Source organism: Eurosta solidaginis, chromosome 1, assembly GCF_040869045.1.
Source record: "Eurosta solidaginis isolate ZX-2024a chromosome 1, ASM4086904v1, whole genome shotgun sequence".
NCBI classification, from domain to species: domain Eukaryota; kingdom Metazoa; phylum Arthropoda; class Insecta; order Diptera; family Tephritidae; genus Eurosta; species Eurosta solidaginis.
In genome coordinates, this window is record NC_090319.1 from 56,545,433 (window position 1) to 56,562,196 (window position 16,764).

General features: G+C 37.4%; 1 protein-coding gene across 9 annotated transcripts in view; it reads left to right on the forward strand.

The window, feature by feature from the left end:
• LOC137253794 (uncharacterized) overlaps positions 1-16,764 on the forward strand; it is a 179,450-nt gene that overhangs the window by 134,202 nt on the left and 28,484 nt on the right. For all 9 annotated transcript variants that reach the window (XM_067791317.1, XM_067791261.1, XM_067791268.1 and 6 more), the window contains one exon: positions 11,528-11,624. In XM_067791317.1, the coding sequence (XP_067647418.1) occupies positions 11,528-11,624 (97 nt within the window). The remainder of the gene's footprint in view (positions 1-11,527; positions 11,625-16,764) is intronic.

Genomic DNA, 16,764 nt, shown 5'->3' on the forward strand with positions numbered 1-16,764 from the left:
AGTTTAAAGCTCAATTGGAATTCTTATAAAGCTTGATAACAAGATTCTCTCGTTTCGTACGATATTTCTAAATATTTCACCCCTTTCGCCACCTATTGAAATATTATCCCTACCTATAATTAATTAAGTTTGTAACTCATTAAGATCTCTCAAAACTTGATCGCAGAATGCCCTCTTATCCATCCGATTTTTTAAATATCGCGATTCGTACCACCACCAAAACCTCGTCCAACTGCTAATGCGGGCCGACGAGAGGCCCGTCAAACTCACGGCGTACGCAGATGACGTTGCAGTTGTCACAAGTCGAAAATTCCTTCAAACAATTAGCTCTTTGATGGACCAGGGGCTTCGGGATATATATGCCTGGGCTTTTAATGACGGGTTGATCGCGAAGAAGACGGATGGTGTGGTCTACTAAAGTAAAAGATCCCAAATATAACTAGGCCTAAGCTTGGAGAGTCGACCCTGCATGAAAAACCTTGTACAAAATATCTAGGAATCATTCTTCAAGATAAAGCGAGAGTTGCACATAATGGACCAGGAATGACGTGGGCCCAAAGGTGGAGCTGTAAGGTGCCGAAGATCATGTGCAAGCCTTACAATCTTAGATTAAGAAAATTACTCTTATCATTAAAAAGAAAAACTAGGCTTATAAGAGTATTCTGACTGCACACTGCCTTATGGCGTGATATGCTTTCAGTTGTTCGTGCCCCCTCGCCAGCCTAAAACCCCAGCTTTTGTGGGTGATACAGCTAACAGATCTAAAAGCAACAAGCGGCATGGGTTCTTAAAAGCTTCTAGTATTTTTCAAGGGGACGGATTTATTCTACAACAGGTCCTGGTTTTTGATAAAGTTTTTCAGTTTGGTCTTTATATTATGGACTCATTCAGTCTATGTGAGGTTCCCACGGACCGGCCAATTCAACCTAACCTAGGTGTTATCGGGAAATTACTTCGAACTCGACCACAAGATTTCTAAATTGGAAAGAGTTTTTTTAATATCACCTGCGACACCTAGCGAACCGACCTAATATAAAAGAGGTAAAAAACCAAAATTTTTGTTAAATTTTTTTAGAGAATAATTTGCTGAGAGCCCTCTTTTAGCTTTAATTTTTTTTTTATTTAAAAAATAAGTCAATTTTAAGTTATTATCTTACATCCAAAAAATTAAATATCGTATTCTTTTGGCTTGATATATCGAAAATAACTACATATTTCATTCGGTCCCTGATTTGAACAAAGCCCTTTACCTTTTTTAAATTTTTTAGATAAGATACCATCATATCAATCGTCTAGCTATTTTCTTATTTTGACATTGGCCGCTAAGTAATTCAAAGTTAAGAGGGAATGTTATTGGAAATAATAAATACCCTTTAACTTTTGAAATAAAAACAATTAAATTCAAATTAAGTCTTATTAGCGTGTGGCCTTGATCTAAATAACTGTTGTTGTTGAAAAGTCTCCAGTAGAAACACGATGGTGGGAATATTACTTAGATTAAGGAGTTAATGCGAATCTACATAAATTTATATTCAAAAACTAAAATTGTATCGATTGAGTAATTACTAGAGCTCATAGTATTCGATTAATCGAATACGCGAGTTATTCGAATACTCTAATATTCGATTTTCGGACTTCGTTTAGTTAATATCGAACAATCGTACATCGTCGATTATTCGACGAATTGCTCGCTGTTGATTATTCGAAAAATCACTGCTGAAAGATTATTCGAATGTTGAAATTTTAAACATAAAAGCTCAATATTTTTCATTTTAAAACATGCAGCAATGAAGTATATGCTCTGCTATTACCCCGGATATGAATATGAATAGATTATAGAGTCGATCCATTGCATAAAAAGGGATAGTAACGTCATGTTTAAGAGTGCAGAAAATAGCAAAAGAAATAACTACGAACGATAAGCTTTTTGTATCATAGCTGTAGAATTATTAGTTATTTCTGGATAATTTCGGTCATTCTCAGAAGGTTTTGGAGACTATTTCGTCGTGATTTTTGAATAGTTTTGATGCTACATATATCGGGATGATTGTAGGAACTGTCGGGATCATTTGGGGACTATTTGATGGTTCTTCCTGGGCCATTCTCAGGTTGATTTCTGGTATTTTTTGACGATCTTGGGGACTATTTCGGGGCTCTCCCGGTGTTTTTAGGGGTCACTTTGGGGTAGTTTCTAGGTCATTTGGGGATCATGTGGAATCCCCACATAATATAAATACCAAAAATATTCCGTAATATGCGCGAAATTATCGAGAAAGACTTGGAAAATATTTCTGAGTGTAGCGGTAACATATATCTGAAACAAAATGCATTGGCAATTAAAATGTCCACTCCCTGGGAGATATTTAGTTTCTTGTCACTAAAGCGTGTATTCGTAAAAACCGTCTGCATTTTTGCGATTAATTAGCAGGATTTAAATTTAATCCAGTGTGCTACGAACAAAGTGATCCAAAGTGGCATTTAAATACTTAACTCACGTATTCGTGGAGCCATATATTCCTGCAGCCATAGAGACGTATATTAATATGGCATATATTTTTTTCAGTTTAATAGAACTGTTTCGAGAAAACGGTGCTCGAACCTTTCATGTCAGCCGATAGTTACTCATCACACCTTGAACGTACTTTTCATCATAAGAAGCTCAGGTATGCTACGGTAGGAAAGTGCGGGCGTCTTCTTTATTTTTAAAGCTAAAGACATTTCCGATGACCACAAATAGGTTCCCAACAATTTTTTTTAAATTTCGATTTTTGACCATTTTTGTGACTTTCTTATTCAAATATTGGGTTTTTCCGAAATTTTTGTATGCTTGTCTATGTTTTTCTTACCGGTATCGGAAATTTCGGAAAATTTTTAATGAGGACAACATTTTTGAGATATATTCAAGATTTCATTGTCTACTAATCGCTGGAATTTACAAAGATTCAACAAAGAAGAAATATACTTAATTTTTTTGTATGAACACTTTATACGAAATCGAAGTTCAATTTCGAAAAACGAGTAACCGTTCAGTTGTCATTATTCGAATAATCTAACTAAATCAACTATTCGAACAGCGAAAATTAAAAAACGTATAAAAATCTAAAACCGAATAGTCGATTAATCAAATTATTCCAATATTTTTAGGAGCCCTAGTAATTACGTCCCATATTGTTTAAGGGAACTGTAAGTTATCTTATGTTCTTTTAATCAATATCTCACTTACTGTCATTCGATTTGTTTTTGCAAAATATTATACCATCTTATTGACTCGCATCACCACTTAGATCTAGCAAAACTTTATAAGATTTTTGATACTATATCCTAATCAAAATTTCGTACACACCTGCTGGGACCTCTGTAGTAGTAAGTATTATTTTTTAAAACAAGTTTTCAACCTTATTTATGACGCGACAACAAGTAAAAACTCCACAGAATTGAAATTTCAGGAAATATGATTAATGCTATACAAACTTTAGCTAATATTCTTGTGCACGAGTAGTGGTAGCGTGATCAACCTACCACACCGATGATACTGGGTTCAAGTCCCTGGCAAAGCAACGTCAAATATTGAGAAAAAAGTTTTTCTATGCGGTATCGCTCATTGGCAGTGGTTTGGCAAACATTACGCGTGTATTTCCGTCCCGCCAATTTGTAGGCAAAATTTAAAAAGGAGCACGACGCAAATTGGCAGAGAAGCGCGGCCTGAATGATCTCGGAGGTGAATAGCGCCAAGTATTTTTTTGTTTTTAAATATTCTACAAATGTTTTCAAGCCACAATTGTTTATTTGTCAGACATTTAAGCCATTATGAACAAACAAACAGACGCGTAGTACATATAACAGGTGTTGCAAAATGTATTATCAATGCCAGAAAATAGTTTAGGACATTGTGAATTCATACAAGTGGCGAATGTTTGATAAAAACGTTCACAATAGTAAACAGCCTGGATCACCTGTTAAATCGCTGTTCGATTACTTACTTAAATCATTTGTTCAATAGTATTTTTCAAACATTCATTTTTGTAGACGACTGGTATATTGCATTATTTACATATTTTTAAATGTTTGCTTAACTGGCTGCTCAAATGTAATCTATTAACTAGACTTTAGAAATGAAAATTGTCTGATTTTCTGTATACACATTTAAAAGAAAAGCTGATTTGAAACACAAATGGGCAATTCATGGCACTTCAATTTAATAACCGCGAGCAAAAAACAAACCTATCCTCCATTCTCTGGCCATTCGCGACAACCGTTCTCCCTGTCAGCTATTATTTGACAGGTAGCTATGGCACTGGAGGAATAGAAAGATTTTTCACTTGTATGAATTCACAATGGTTTAGGATTACAATTGTTGGAAATAATTGTGTCATAAAATCAGTTGCCGAAAGAGAGATAAATTTCTTTCGTATTTTTACTGTTATTCGTCCTTTTGTTTATGCAAAATAAAGATTTCACTAAATTGACGAAAATCAAAAACTATTAGGACTAATACACTACACTCCGGAGTAATTGACTTAAAATGTAATGGTCTGTTAGAATTTCGATTATAATATTTGTGTCGTATTCAGTTCAACCTAAGGTTGCTTTCGGATAGCTTGATTACTGCCTTTCAGCGTTTGCTGTGTAATTTTTCATTCTATAGCTTTTGCTTGGAGTTGTCCCGTCTTCTGATGCTATCTTCTTGTCTCATTATGTTTAGTAAAGACAGCAAAGCAGAGGAGCACTGATACCACTAGCTGAACTAGAGCCCTACTCTTATAAATATTTTCGAAATCGAAACAAAGTCTATTTAAAAGGATATCCTTACGGCGATGAGCAAGAGCAGATAATCTGCAATGGAAGTGCTCAGTACTTTCTGAACTGGGACTCATAAAAGTGCTGTGACGCTCTGAGATGCTAGTTCGTTTATCGATTGTTTCCAATTCTGCAATATTTTGCTACCGTCGATGAAGTGTTCCTGTCCTGGAAAACTTCGATCGCTTCTTGATTGTTAAAATAAACTACCACAAATGTACGATTTTTATAAAGCAGCCATCGAGGCGTCTCCTTTATGGCTGTTCATACCGCCTAACAGACTCTACTATGGCTTGGCTGCCCTACGCTTAAAATGAATGAGAGAACTTCCACTTCCATGTACCACTGCCGAAATTTCTATAATGTTTGGGGCCATTCGTAAAGATGAGTACAGATATCGTCCCTTTTCTACCTCTCCATGATTCTAATGAATAAATCGTTGTCTAGAGGGACGGTCGGTTTGGCATAATCTAGTTAACTAACGCGTTACGGAATGGCTCCAGAATGTTGGCTTGGTTAAATCTGATCTCGGTCCAAGTCAGGACTGCATTCTATCTAAATACATAACAATTTGTATAGAACATAATTTGTAAAAACTTGCTCGAGGTCAGGTGTATTAAAAACACAAAGTTTTTTGTTTTTTTCCCGATATATTTCAACCTCCTTCGAAGATCGTCTTCAGGGGATATATGCGTTTAAATATACTTTTTATCCGCAACCGCTTAGTAAGCCGTGCAATTTTGAACTGAAATTTGTCTTAAGTTGATTATACAACCTTTTAGGAAAAATATTGAGCAGCACTTCCAGGGCTTTGTGGTGTTTAGGGAAGTGCCCCTGATATAGGCATTGTAGCTGACTGTTGCACTCTGGTCGCTCTGCTTACTATGTTGTCTCTTTCGGCCACCAAACTATGATGCCGAAAAATTAAAAGCGGTCTTATGACCGGACCGCGATGTACATCGAATACATTATGTTTGGCCTTAAATCCCACATTTTGTACGCGCCTGATTTAGAAGCAGTTTACTGTCTAAGATTAGCCCGAGATATTCAACCTCCGGAAAAAATTTGAGGAAGGGCCTGGTGTTTTTTATCGCTTCATTTATATAATCAGCTAGGTCTTCCAAGGATTTCATTTTATTTCCTTTTCAGATCCTATGGACGTTACTGATTTTCTGCACGATACGAAGCTGCTTAATATTTCAAGGCATTAAGGACTTGTTTAACGTCTTTGAAGTTGACTTGTTTACCTTGAAAATATAGCCCTGAGTGCGGAATATCAATAAGTATAGTGATGTTCTCAGTGAAGGATACGTGTTGCACACAGACTTAAATAAATAAATGCAGGGCGCGACAGCCTCCGAAGAAATTTTAGGCCTTTTTATTTTTACTACAACGGGGCGGGACCCACATCTTTTATGCCGACTCCGAACGGCATCTGCAAGGCAGATGAATTTTCACTGAGAAGCTTTTCATGGCATAAATACACACGGAATGTTTGCCAAATCACTTCCGAGGAGCTACCCCGCTTAGAAAAACTTTTTTCTAATTGAAAAAACTTTACTCCAAATTTTCGATGTTGCTTCAACCGAGAGTTGAATCCGGGATCTTCGGTGTGGTAGGCGGCGCATGCTACCACCACACACTCAAATCGCCTAATTTCGCCCGAAAAGTGGTCTGGAGCAGTCCAGGTAGTGTTGACCTGTTGAATCCGAGCAAATATGTTCGCTGAGGTCTACGAACCATCCGTGTAACACGCATGTACCAGGTTCTAATAAGAGCTCAAAATTTTTTTATCATATTGATGTTACCCCTGGACAATTCAGTGTTTGGAATGTTATTTTCTTACAATACCGTGAAGAACACTAGAAAATTGCAGTCTTATGATTATACCTTGGGAATAGAATCAGGCTGAGCTTTTCGTCCAACTTATGGCCAGGAAAGAACCGTTTAATCGGTTAAGGGCGTCCCACAAGGTGCACCAGTCGCTTCTGGATTAACCAGCACGTATTGGTCACACCAAGAGAATTTAAATAGCTTTCCACCTGGCCTTTCCAGCGGAGTGGGGGCTGCCCCTTTCCTCTGCATCTATAGGCGGGTTCAGATAAAAAAAAACTACTTTCTTAGCCGGAGCGTCATCTTTCATTCGCATAACATGGCTTAGCCAGCGTAGCCTATGCGTTTCAATTCGCTGGGCTATGTTCATATCTTCTTATTCTCATACAGCTTATCATTAAATCTTCTTCGGTACTCGCAGTCGCCAACGCGTAGAGGTCCGTAAATCTTTCGAAGAACTTTTCTCTCGAGCGCTCCCAGAGTCCCAACTACTCGAAGAAAAGTCATAACTTTCCACGAAAGCCGGCTCTATGCTGTGGTAATCCTATTTTTGTTCTGTCCACGGACTGTCATTATATACAATATAAACCCATTTAACGCCACGTCTTGTGGTCCTAAACTGTGTCATCGCCTATTGGGGTTTGGACTATCCTTTTGCATAGATTTGCATTTATACTTCTTGTCTTAGACAGCTGTTATTCTCTTCTCCTAAGCACTACCACTGTCTGCGACTATGGTCTCAAGTGGTCAACTTATACAACTAAGAGTTGTATTGCAGAAGGCCCATCAGCTGAGAGGTCGATCTGTACCGGGGACCGACGGTTTTGATTAAGCGGTCCCGATCTTATCCATTGTGTATAATTTTTATCCCCAGCTGTTCTTGTACACAGGGTATTGTTACGAATGTTGGCGGTACTAAGGGGTACTGCCATCTCTGGCCGATGCTAAGCAGTGACGTGAATTCACATCAATAATTCAATCATTATGTCTACACATACGCGTGCACGCAGCGGAGAAGCAACGCACAATCATATGCAGATATCTTATCTGAAATGCTCCTAAAGGTATGCAATTGTGATTGTGGAAGTGTCGCTCACACATACAAGCGCATGGGGTATGAGAGAAGCTATAACAATTATACATCTGTATTTGTAGCTGAGAAATTTATAACTAACTAGTAAGTTCTGGAATTAGAAAAGCCTAGAAATATGCAACGAGGAGGTTGGACAGTATAAAAGAGCGACAACAGTGGAGGCGAGAGTTCAGTTTCATTTAAGCTATAAGTCAGTTTAGTTATTAAGCAAGCTAGTTACAAAGTATAAGTGTTATTGTGAAGTACTTTAATAAAGGCCATTTTTCCATTATTCAATATTGGAGTTATTTATGCGACAGTTTAGCAATACGAACGTTAGCAGAAGATTGCAAATAAGGAGAATTGCAGTAAATTCGTTACAATTGGTGTCAGAAGAGGAATTGTTGAATAAATTCCGAAGACTTCGAATACAACTTGGACATGCCAAAGTTAAGTGAATTGAAGATCCAACAACTGAAGAAGGAGTTGGAGAGCCGTAGATTGAATACAACCGGCATTAAACTAGAACTTCAGGAACGACTACGACAGGCAATGGAATTAGAAGGAATTGACGTGGAAGAGTATGACTTTCATCTTGATAGCGAGGAAACAAGAAAAGAAACACCGCAGACAGTTACGAGCTCAGACTTGAACATGATTTTAGCTGGAATATCTGCTCAAACAACGACAATGTCATCTCAACTGGAAGAACAGAAGACATGTATGGCATCACAACTGGAAGAATAGAAGACGTATATGGTATCCCAACTGGAATCCCAGGAGAACCGTATAACATCGAAGATTGAAGCACAAGAAACGCGTATATCCGAAATGTCGGCGCAAATTTCAGCACAGATATCATCGCAGATCTCTGCTCAACTGGAAGAGCAAGAAGGACGTATTTCCTCAAAGTTGGAGGCGCAAGATACAAAAATTTTACAGTTTAAAGAAAAAATCGAGGCCGAGGTGGATGCTTTGAGAGGACGTATCGAGCAGTTGCAACTGAAGCGCCCAGCAGTTTCAACGAGTAATCCAAAGGTAAAAACACCATCCTTTGATGGTTCTGTTCCTTTCCAGGTCTTCAAGCTACAGTTTGAGAAGACCGCAGCAGTGAACAACTGGAATGCGGAAGATAAAGTTGCTGCACTGTTCGTGGCATTGAAAGGGCCTGCAGCGGAAATCTTACAGACGATTCCAGAGCACGAACGGAACAGTTATGAAGCATTGATGGCTGCTGTAGAACGACGTTATGGAAGCAAGCATAGAAAACAGATATTCCAAATTGTTGCAAAACTTCTACCAAAAAGCAAATGAGACATTGCAGGAGTTTGCTTCAGATATTGAAAGATTTGCTCATCTTGCAAATGCGGACGCACCCGTGGAGTACACCGAGAGGGTAAAAATCCAGAGTTTTATAAATGGCATACGGGACGTAGAAACGAAGCGAGTGACATATGCAAACCTAAAGCCAACATTCGCAGAAACAGTGTCACAAGCTCTGATTAAGGAAACAGCGTCGCTTCTGTGTAAGCCAGTTTTCAAAGCACGCCGGGTGGAAGTAGAAAGGCCAGAGTGGGTAGACGCAGACGTGTGGACTGATATTGACTCTTAATAAAAATTAAAAAAAAAAAAAATTTAAATGGGCGTGGCCCATAAAATCAATTTTAAAATATTATTAATCATAAATCAAAAATCCTTTACTATAAGGAATGCTTTGAAGAAAAATTAACAATATCGGTTAAGGACCACGCCCACATATATATAAAAAATTTAAAAGGGTCTTGGACGAATAAAATAAGCTATATCTTTGCAAAAGAGCTTTATAACAATGGTATTTCATTTCCCAAGGGGATTTATAACAATAATTAGGAAAAACTTCAAATTTTAAAAAATGGGCGTGGCACCGCCCCTTTCATGACTAAGCAATTTTCTATGCTTCGGAGGCCATAACTCGAAGAAAAATTAGTTCAGAATAGAACCATATGTATTAGGGCGGGTCGATTTAAAAATCGCTCATTGCTCTGTGAAAATCGTATTCTAGGGATCAAAATAAGAAACTTTGCCGAAGGAACCATACCTCTGAAACGAATTCTGATGTCCCCCCCTTTGGGTCGAACTTTTGGTTAGGGGCAATTTCAATTCTACCTGCTGTGTCTTGTGGTGGCTTAAAAAAAACAACACAAGCAATTTTAGGATCTGCAATTGTGTCACAGTGATACCTTCATTTTTTAAAACGGTTGAATAAAAAACCCACACAACTATGTTTACGACATGCAAATGCATCACAGTGATGCCTTGGTTTTAAAAGTGGTTGTAAAAACGCTAATTTCTAATAATTTTTTTTCATTTCTTTTCTATTACTAAGTTAAATTCATTTTTTCATTTACATATGTTCTGACTAAATAAATTTCTAAAGAGAAAAATAAACTCCAAAAAGAAAAACATAGGCATTTCAAAGTGGGATTTTTCAAAATTTGCCCCTACGACATCAGAATTCGTTTTAGAGGTATGGTTCCTTCTGCAAAGTTTCTTATTTTGATTCCTAGAATATGATTTTCACAGAGCAATGGGCGATTTTTTTGCCTCCCCACAAATCGGCCCGGCCTAATATGTATATATGTATATTATTGCGTAGCCTTGTAACACTATTAAGCACACAAAACAAACAACAACAGCATTTCAAGTTACATCTGGGTATGTAATGTTCGGTTTCACCCGCACTTAGACTTCCTTACTTGCCTTTATTATATTGTAACGAATTTACTTGCAAATCCTCTTATTTGCAATCCTCTGCTAAGTTCGAATCACTAAACTGTTGAATAAATAACTCCAATTTGTAATAATGCAAAATGGCCTTTATTAAAGTACTTCACAATAACACTCAAACTGTGCAACGAATATCTTGGTTAATAACCAAACTGATTGATAGCTCAAATGAAACTCTACTATTCAAAATAATACTGCTCTTACTCGCTAGATAGCGTCTTAGTCGAAACTGCTTGCCAACTCAAATCAAACTGAATTCCAGCGCCTCTACAATTGCCGCCTTTTATACTCTTTGATTTCAACCTTCGCATCTTCTAGGCGCTTCCAGAATCTACTAGTACAGCAGCTCTCAAACTTCTCAGCTGTAACTACAATTGCACAATTTTATAGTTTTTCTCATTGCATACTTATAGGAGTATCTCAGATATATGCATGTGTTTGTGCATTAACTCTCCGCTGCTCGTATACGTACATGGTACATATGTGTAGACGCAATTATTGTTTCGTTTATGTAGATACATAATGATTGATCTATGGATGTGAATTCACGTCACTGCTTAGCATCGGCTTAGAGATGGCAGCACTCCTTAGTTTTGTTAATATTCGTAACAATATTTATAATTTTCTTCATTCAGTGAAATAATTGGTCTGAAGAACTTCGGCACAAATAAGCCATTATTTTTCTTTTAAGATGAAAACGAGGTTAGCTAGGTAATCCACGTTTAAAAACATCAAATGTTTTCTTTTCGGAGTAAATACTTTTTAAATCACCTTGCATCATGAACAAGTTGATGTACTACCATGAGTAGGAGTAGATATATTATGCAATGTGTGTGTATTTTTGTAAATACTATATTTAACTCATATCTTGAGTCATCACAAAATCATTCTTTTTTGTTATTTAAAAAAAAGTTAATTAAATTTATAAATTCACCTTCATGTTATTGCCATATATTCTAATAAATATTTGTTCTCTCTCTTTCTCTTTCATGCTTTCTTTATTTGATCACATTTGTCTGCCTGTCTGCGCATTCAATTAAAACAAAATGCCATATTTAGATACGCCAATGTAATACCGCTTCCTGAGACGCGTGTCGTACTACAACAACTTGGAGATGATGATAAAACGGAATATATAAATGCCAATTATGTCAGGGTAAGTTAAATTAAAAAAAAAAAAAAAAGTTTTGACAATTAAATATGTGATCCAGAACTTGTTGCTTATATATTTATAGACAGTACGTGATGACTTAATGGGTGCATGTGCACTTGCTTTACACATAAGATCATTTACTTCCGCTCTTAGTAATTTTGACAAATGTGACGTCACTACAGTATAATGATTACAGCGCATAAAAATAGTTTAAAGCAAATTTCATATCATCTGTTTATACCAGTGTCCTTCAAAAAGACAGAGCGCACATTATTATTATTATTATTTATTTATCTCAAAGTACATTAAGACTTGGAGTCTTTTCATTGCACATATTCCGAGGTTAATTACAATTTTTCTTCTTAAATTTAAGCTTAAGCTAACATTAGTTTTAGACAATACGACACAGGCGTGGTAAGTAGGTAGGTTGAACAGGAGGAGAGGGTTAGTGTTTGAAGAGATCTGTTACTGCCGTTTTGAAGCATCCATATGACTTAATGCATTTTATTGGAATAGGTAGAGAATTCCACAATCACAGCACTAACAAAGACTAATCTAAAGGCCGCTACTGTGTTACATGCCAACCTAATAAAACCGCACTGCGTTTTTTTAGCGCACGCAAACAACCGGCGTTTTTTTCTCTAACCCAAATAAGCATGCGTTGCGACAATGTAAAGCATGTGTGCAAACGTCAAATCTAAATTACACGCAGAACAAAAATTGGAAATCGAGTTAGGTTTTCACGCAAGTTGTATGTGCATGAGACATTTTTGACAGAAAATGACTTGCGTGCGTTTATATTAGGTTGGCATGTTATGCCTGGGGACTACGATGTTGTGAGTTCGCGAAGATTGTACAAATTTTAGTTTCTCATAAATATATCTAGGTTGTTGAAATTTAATTATTTTATATAAGCACAAAACATTTCGGACATTTAGATAGACTTCTATGCTAAATCCAAGTATATTTTTTGAGTATGGTGAAATGTGGTCAAACTTTCTTTTACAATAGATGAATCTTGCCACGTTGTTAATAGTCAAACTTAGTTTACTTTTAGATTCGCAGTCTAAATCTCCATACACATTTTCAAAATAGCTTATTTGGGGCACAATCAAAGCCTTAACTAATTTAAGTTTTATGTTATGAGGAAGACAAAAACAAGTATGCCATATGTTTCTTAGAGTATTGTATATACTATATACTATAGGAAATGTGATGTGTACATGTTAAGCGGGTGTTGACTTTAAAGCCGAGACTAGTAACGCGGCCGCCGTGGTGTGATGGTATCGTGCTCCGCCTACCACACCGTATGCCCTGGGTTCACACCCCGGGCAAAGCAACATCAAAAAAAAATTTAGAAATAAGGTTTTTCAATTAGAAGAAAATTTTTCTAAGCGGGGTCGCCCCTCGGCAGTGTTTGGCAAGCGCTCCGGGTGTATTTCTTCCATGGAAAGCTCTCAGTGAAAACTCATCTGCCTTGCAGATGCCGTTCGGAGTCGGCATAAAACATGTAGGCCCCGTCCGGCCAATTTGTAGGGAAAATCAAGAGGAGCACGACGCAAATTGGAAGAGAAGCTCAGCCTTAGATCTCTTCGGAGGTTATGGCGCCTTACATTTATTTTTTTTTTTTTATTTAGTAACGACGGATTGATACTGTACTACATTCCCATCGAGGACTATGGGTGATAGCGCAGTTAGATCAACCGAATAGTGCGATATTGGCAGGACCTGTGTTTTTTCCGCATTCAGGCAAAGGCCATTTGTTTCTGCCCAAACTGATATTTTATCAAGGTCTTCGTTTAGCCTAAACACAAGATCTTCCCTAAGTCCTATTGGGCGTGAGAAATAAATCTGAGTATCGTCAGCATATAAATGTATTGCCGAATTTTGACAGCAATGAACGATGTCGTTGATAAAAGTTGTAAATAGTATAGGACACAAGATTGATCCTTGAGGTACCCCTGAGGGAATTTTACTACGTTCAGAAATTACTTCACCACACTGAACTTGTTGTTGCCTGCTCGAGAGGAAGCTTTCAATAAGCTTAATTGAAGTTGAGTCAAAACCGAAATAATGTTTCAGCTTCAAAAGTAATATATCGTGATTGACAGTATCAAAAGCTTTAGAAAAATCTAAAAGAATTAAAAATGTAAGTAATTTGCCATCGAGACTGGGGCGAATATCATCCATTACTTTGAGCATGGCTGTGGAACAGCTGTGACCAGCTCTAAAGCCAGATTGATTGTCAGCCAGCAGTCTATTCTTGCTCAGGTGAGATGTTATTTGATTAGCAATAAACCGTTCAAACACTTTCGATAAAGCTGGTAAAATACTTATAGACCTATAATTTTGAGGGCAGTCATAGTTGTTGCTCTTGGCTATAGGGACAATTTTTGCTACTTTCCATTGGTTTGGAAACGTAGATGAGGTTATGGCAAAGTTTATGAGATTTGTAAGAGAGGGGAGTGCAGAGGGCAATATTAATTTTAAAAAGCGTACACTAAGTCCATCCACACCCTCAGCATTCGACTTGATGTTGTATACACACTTGGCGATCTCATCTTCCGTGCCTGAAACAAATGTAAATTTATTAGAGTGGTTGTATTCTAAGCTCTGATTCACAACAAATTTTGAAACATGGTCATGCCGTCCGTTTATTCCTATGAAATACGAGTTCATTAAATTTGCATCAATAATGCAAGCTTTATCAGCCTTCGGACGAACTCCTAACGAATTTAAAATTTTCCACAGAATTTTTGAAGGAACGTTATCATTAAATTTGGTTTTGAGATAATTTATTTTGGCTTGACGCAAATCAGTTGTTAATTTGTTTCTTAATTTTTTGTATTCTCTCCACCGCTCAGTAGTAGGGTTACGCTTCCAATATTTATAAGCATTATTACGGTGCACGAATTGTACGGATTGCACGGATTGTAAAGTGACAACAACAAAAGACACACAAAAAATTATATGCAATTTGCATTTTGCTCAAGCCTCTGTATATTTCGTGCAGCGAATGATAGGAGGTATTCCTCTCATTTCGCTCACGAAAAACTTGTTTCTGCGATGACATATTTCAAATTACGCCCAGACATTTCGTCTACTTAAAACACAATGCCGGGCGAAATTGACGCTGTTTATTCAGAGTGGCCATTATTTAGAAATAAAGATGAAAACAATTAAAACTTTTTAATTCTCTGCTTTAGCACTTGACTGCACTTGATAGAAATAAATCTATCGTCGCAAAATGACGTCGCGTAAATTTCGCTCTTGGCGTTCATTGTGTTCACCTTCATGTAATTATGGGGATTCTATTTTTGACCAGGCGATGTTCGTCGCGTTTATTTCGTGGCGTCAGTCAGGGATGCACCTTAACGTTAAGCTAATCGTTTATCAAAAAATTTCCACCGTTTCCGTTGAAACACTTCGAAATATTATCGATAAAGAAATTATCAAGATAAATTGTATCTCGTTTTTAACCGAAACGAAAAGCTTTCGTGAACGTTAAAAACGTTAACAAAAACGTGATACTTTATGTTTGAATTGTGCTGGCAATGCTATAGCCATGGTGAAGCCGTAAGGTGGTAACAACGAGCGCACATACACACACAAACTCCATATAATTTGTTTGTGTAATTCGTTGGTGGTAATGTCAAAAACACTCTGAGAAATGTTCGTACTGTCAAAATTCATGAGAAAAGTTGCAATCAGCTTGGCTATTGCTTTCACCTTTAATGACTCCGCCATCAATCAGCTTTGCCAGCATAGTTTGAAATTAGTAATGAACATAAACGATTTGATTCCGTTTTGATATGGCAGAAAACGAAACGAAATCATTTCGTTAATTTGACGTTTTTAACGTTAATAAACGAAACAAAGTCATTTCGTTAATTATCGTAACGAAATGATATCGGTTCGTTGGTTAAGCATGCCTGGCGTCAGTGCATTGTGTTTCAAGCTGTATGCTCCAACGTTTTGACGCTTCGTACTGATAAATGCTATAACTTAGCAATGGGGTGCTCACGTATTCTTGCACATTTTTTGGTAGAATATAAGCAATCAGTGCAATCCGTGCACCTTGCAAAACAAAGCGAATCCCTCTAGTATGTTCATTTACCAAGCAAGTAAATTACTTGCCGTCATCCAGTGAGTTTTACAGCTCCGGCTCACGCTCAATTCTCACGGGAATGCTCTGGATCATTGAGAGACTTGAGAGCAGATGTCGTGATATTTTCGCACACGTGAAATGTGATAGGCAGATGTCGCCGCTGTTTTTGATTTAACTCATACGGCGAAAGGCTAAGCAGCGACATCTATTTTTGAAAAACTAAAGACAAGTAAATAACAAATTATCTGGCTCACAAACTGAACCAGACTTCTATCTGGATTTATCTGGCTCAAATCTTTGTTGTTGCATTTACATGCAAAATTATTTATCTGGCTCAGGCTTTTCCACCGGATGATGGCTACTGTCTTTTAGAAGTGATCCAGATAGATATCAGATTCACAGCGTTGTTGTTGCAATTGCATGTTAAATTTTTATCGGTATCTGGAGCAGGGTCTGTATTACGTGTTACGAACAGTGACTAAAAACCATTTTCAGTCATTTGAGATTTTTGGCAACCTTTAAATTCATAACTTTATGTTGGCTGGCTCGAGGTCAGGTTTTCACAATAAAACAAAAAAGTTGTTTTTTCAGATACCAATATATATTGACGGCCACCGTGGTGTGATGGTAGCGTGCTCCGCCTATCACACCGTTATGCCCTGGGTTCGCACCCCGGGCAAAGCAACATCAAAATTTTAGAAATAAGGTTTTTCAATTAGAAGAAATTTTTTCTAAGCGGGGTCGCCCCTCGACAGTGTTTGGCAAGCGCTCCGGGTGTATTTCTGCCATGAAAAGCTCTCAGTGAAAACTCATCTGCCTCGCAGATGCCATTTGGAGTCGGCATAAAACATGTAGGTCCCGTCCGGCTAATTTGTAGGGAAAATCAAGAGGAGCACGACGCAAATTGGAAGAGAAGCTCGGCCTTAGATCGCTTCGGAGGTTATCGCGCCTTACATTTATTTTTTATAATATTCAAATTAATAACAAGCATAAAAACCAATTAACAAATCAATTCAAACGTACAACATAAACATT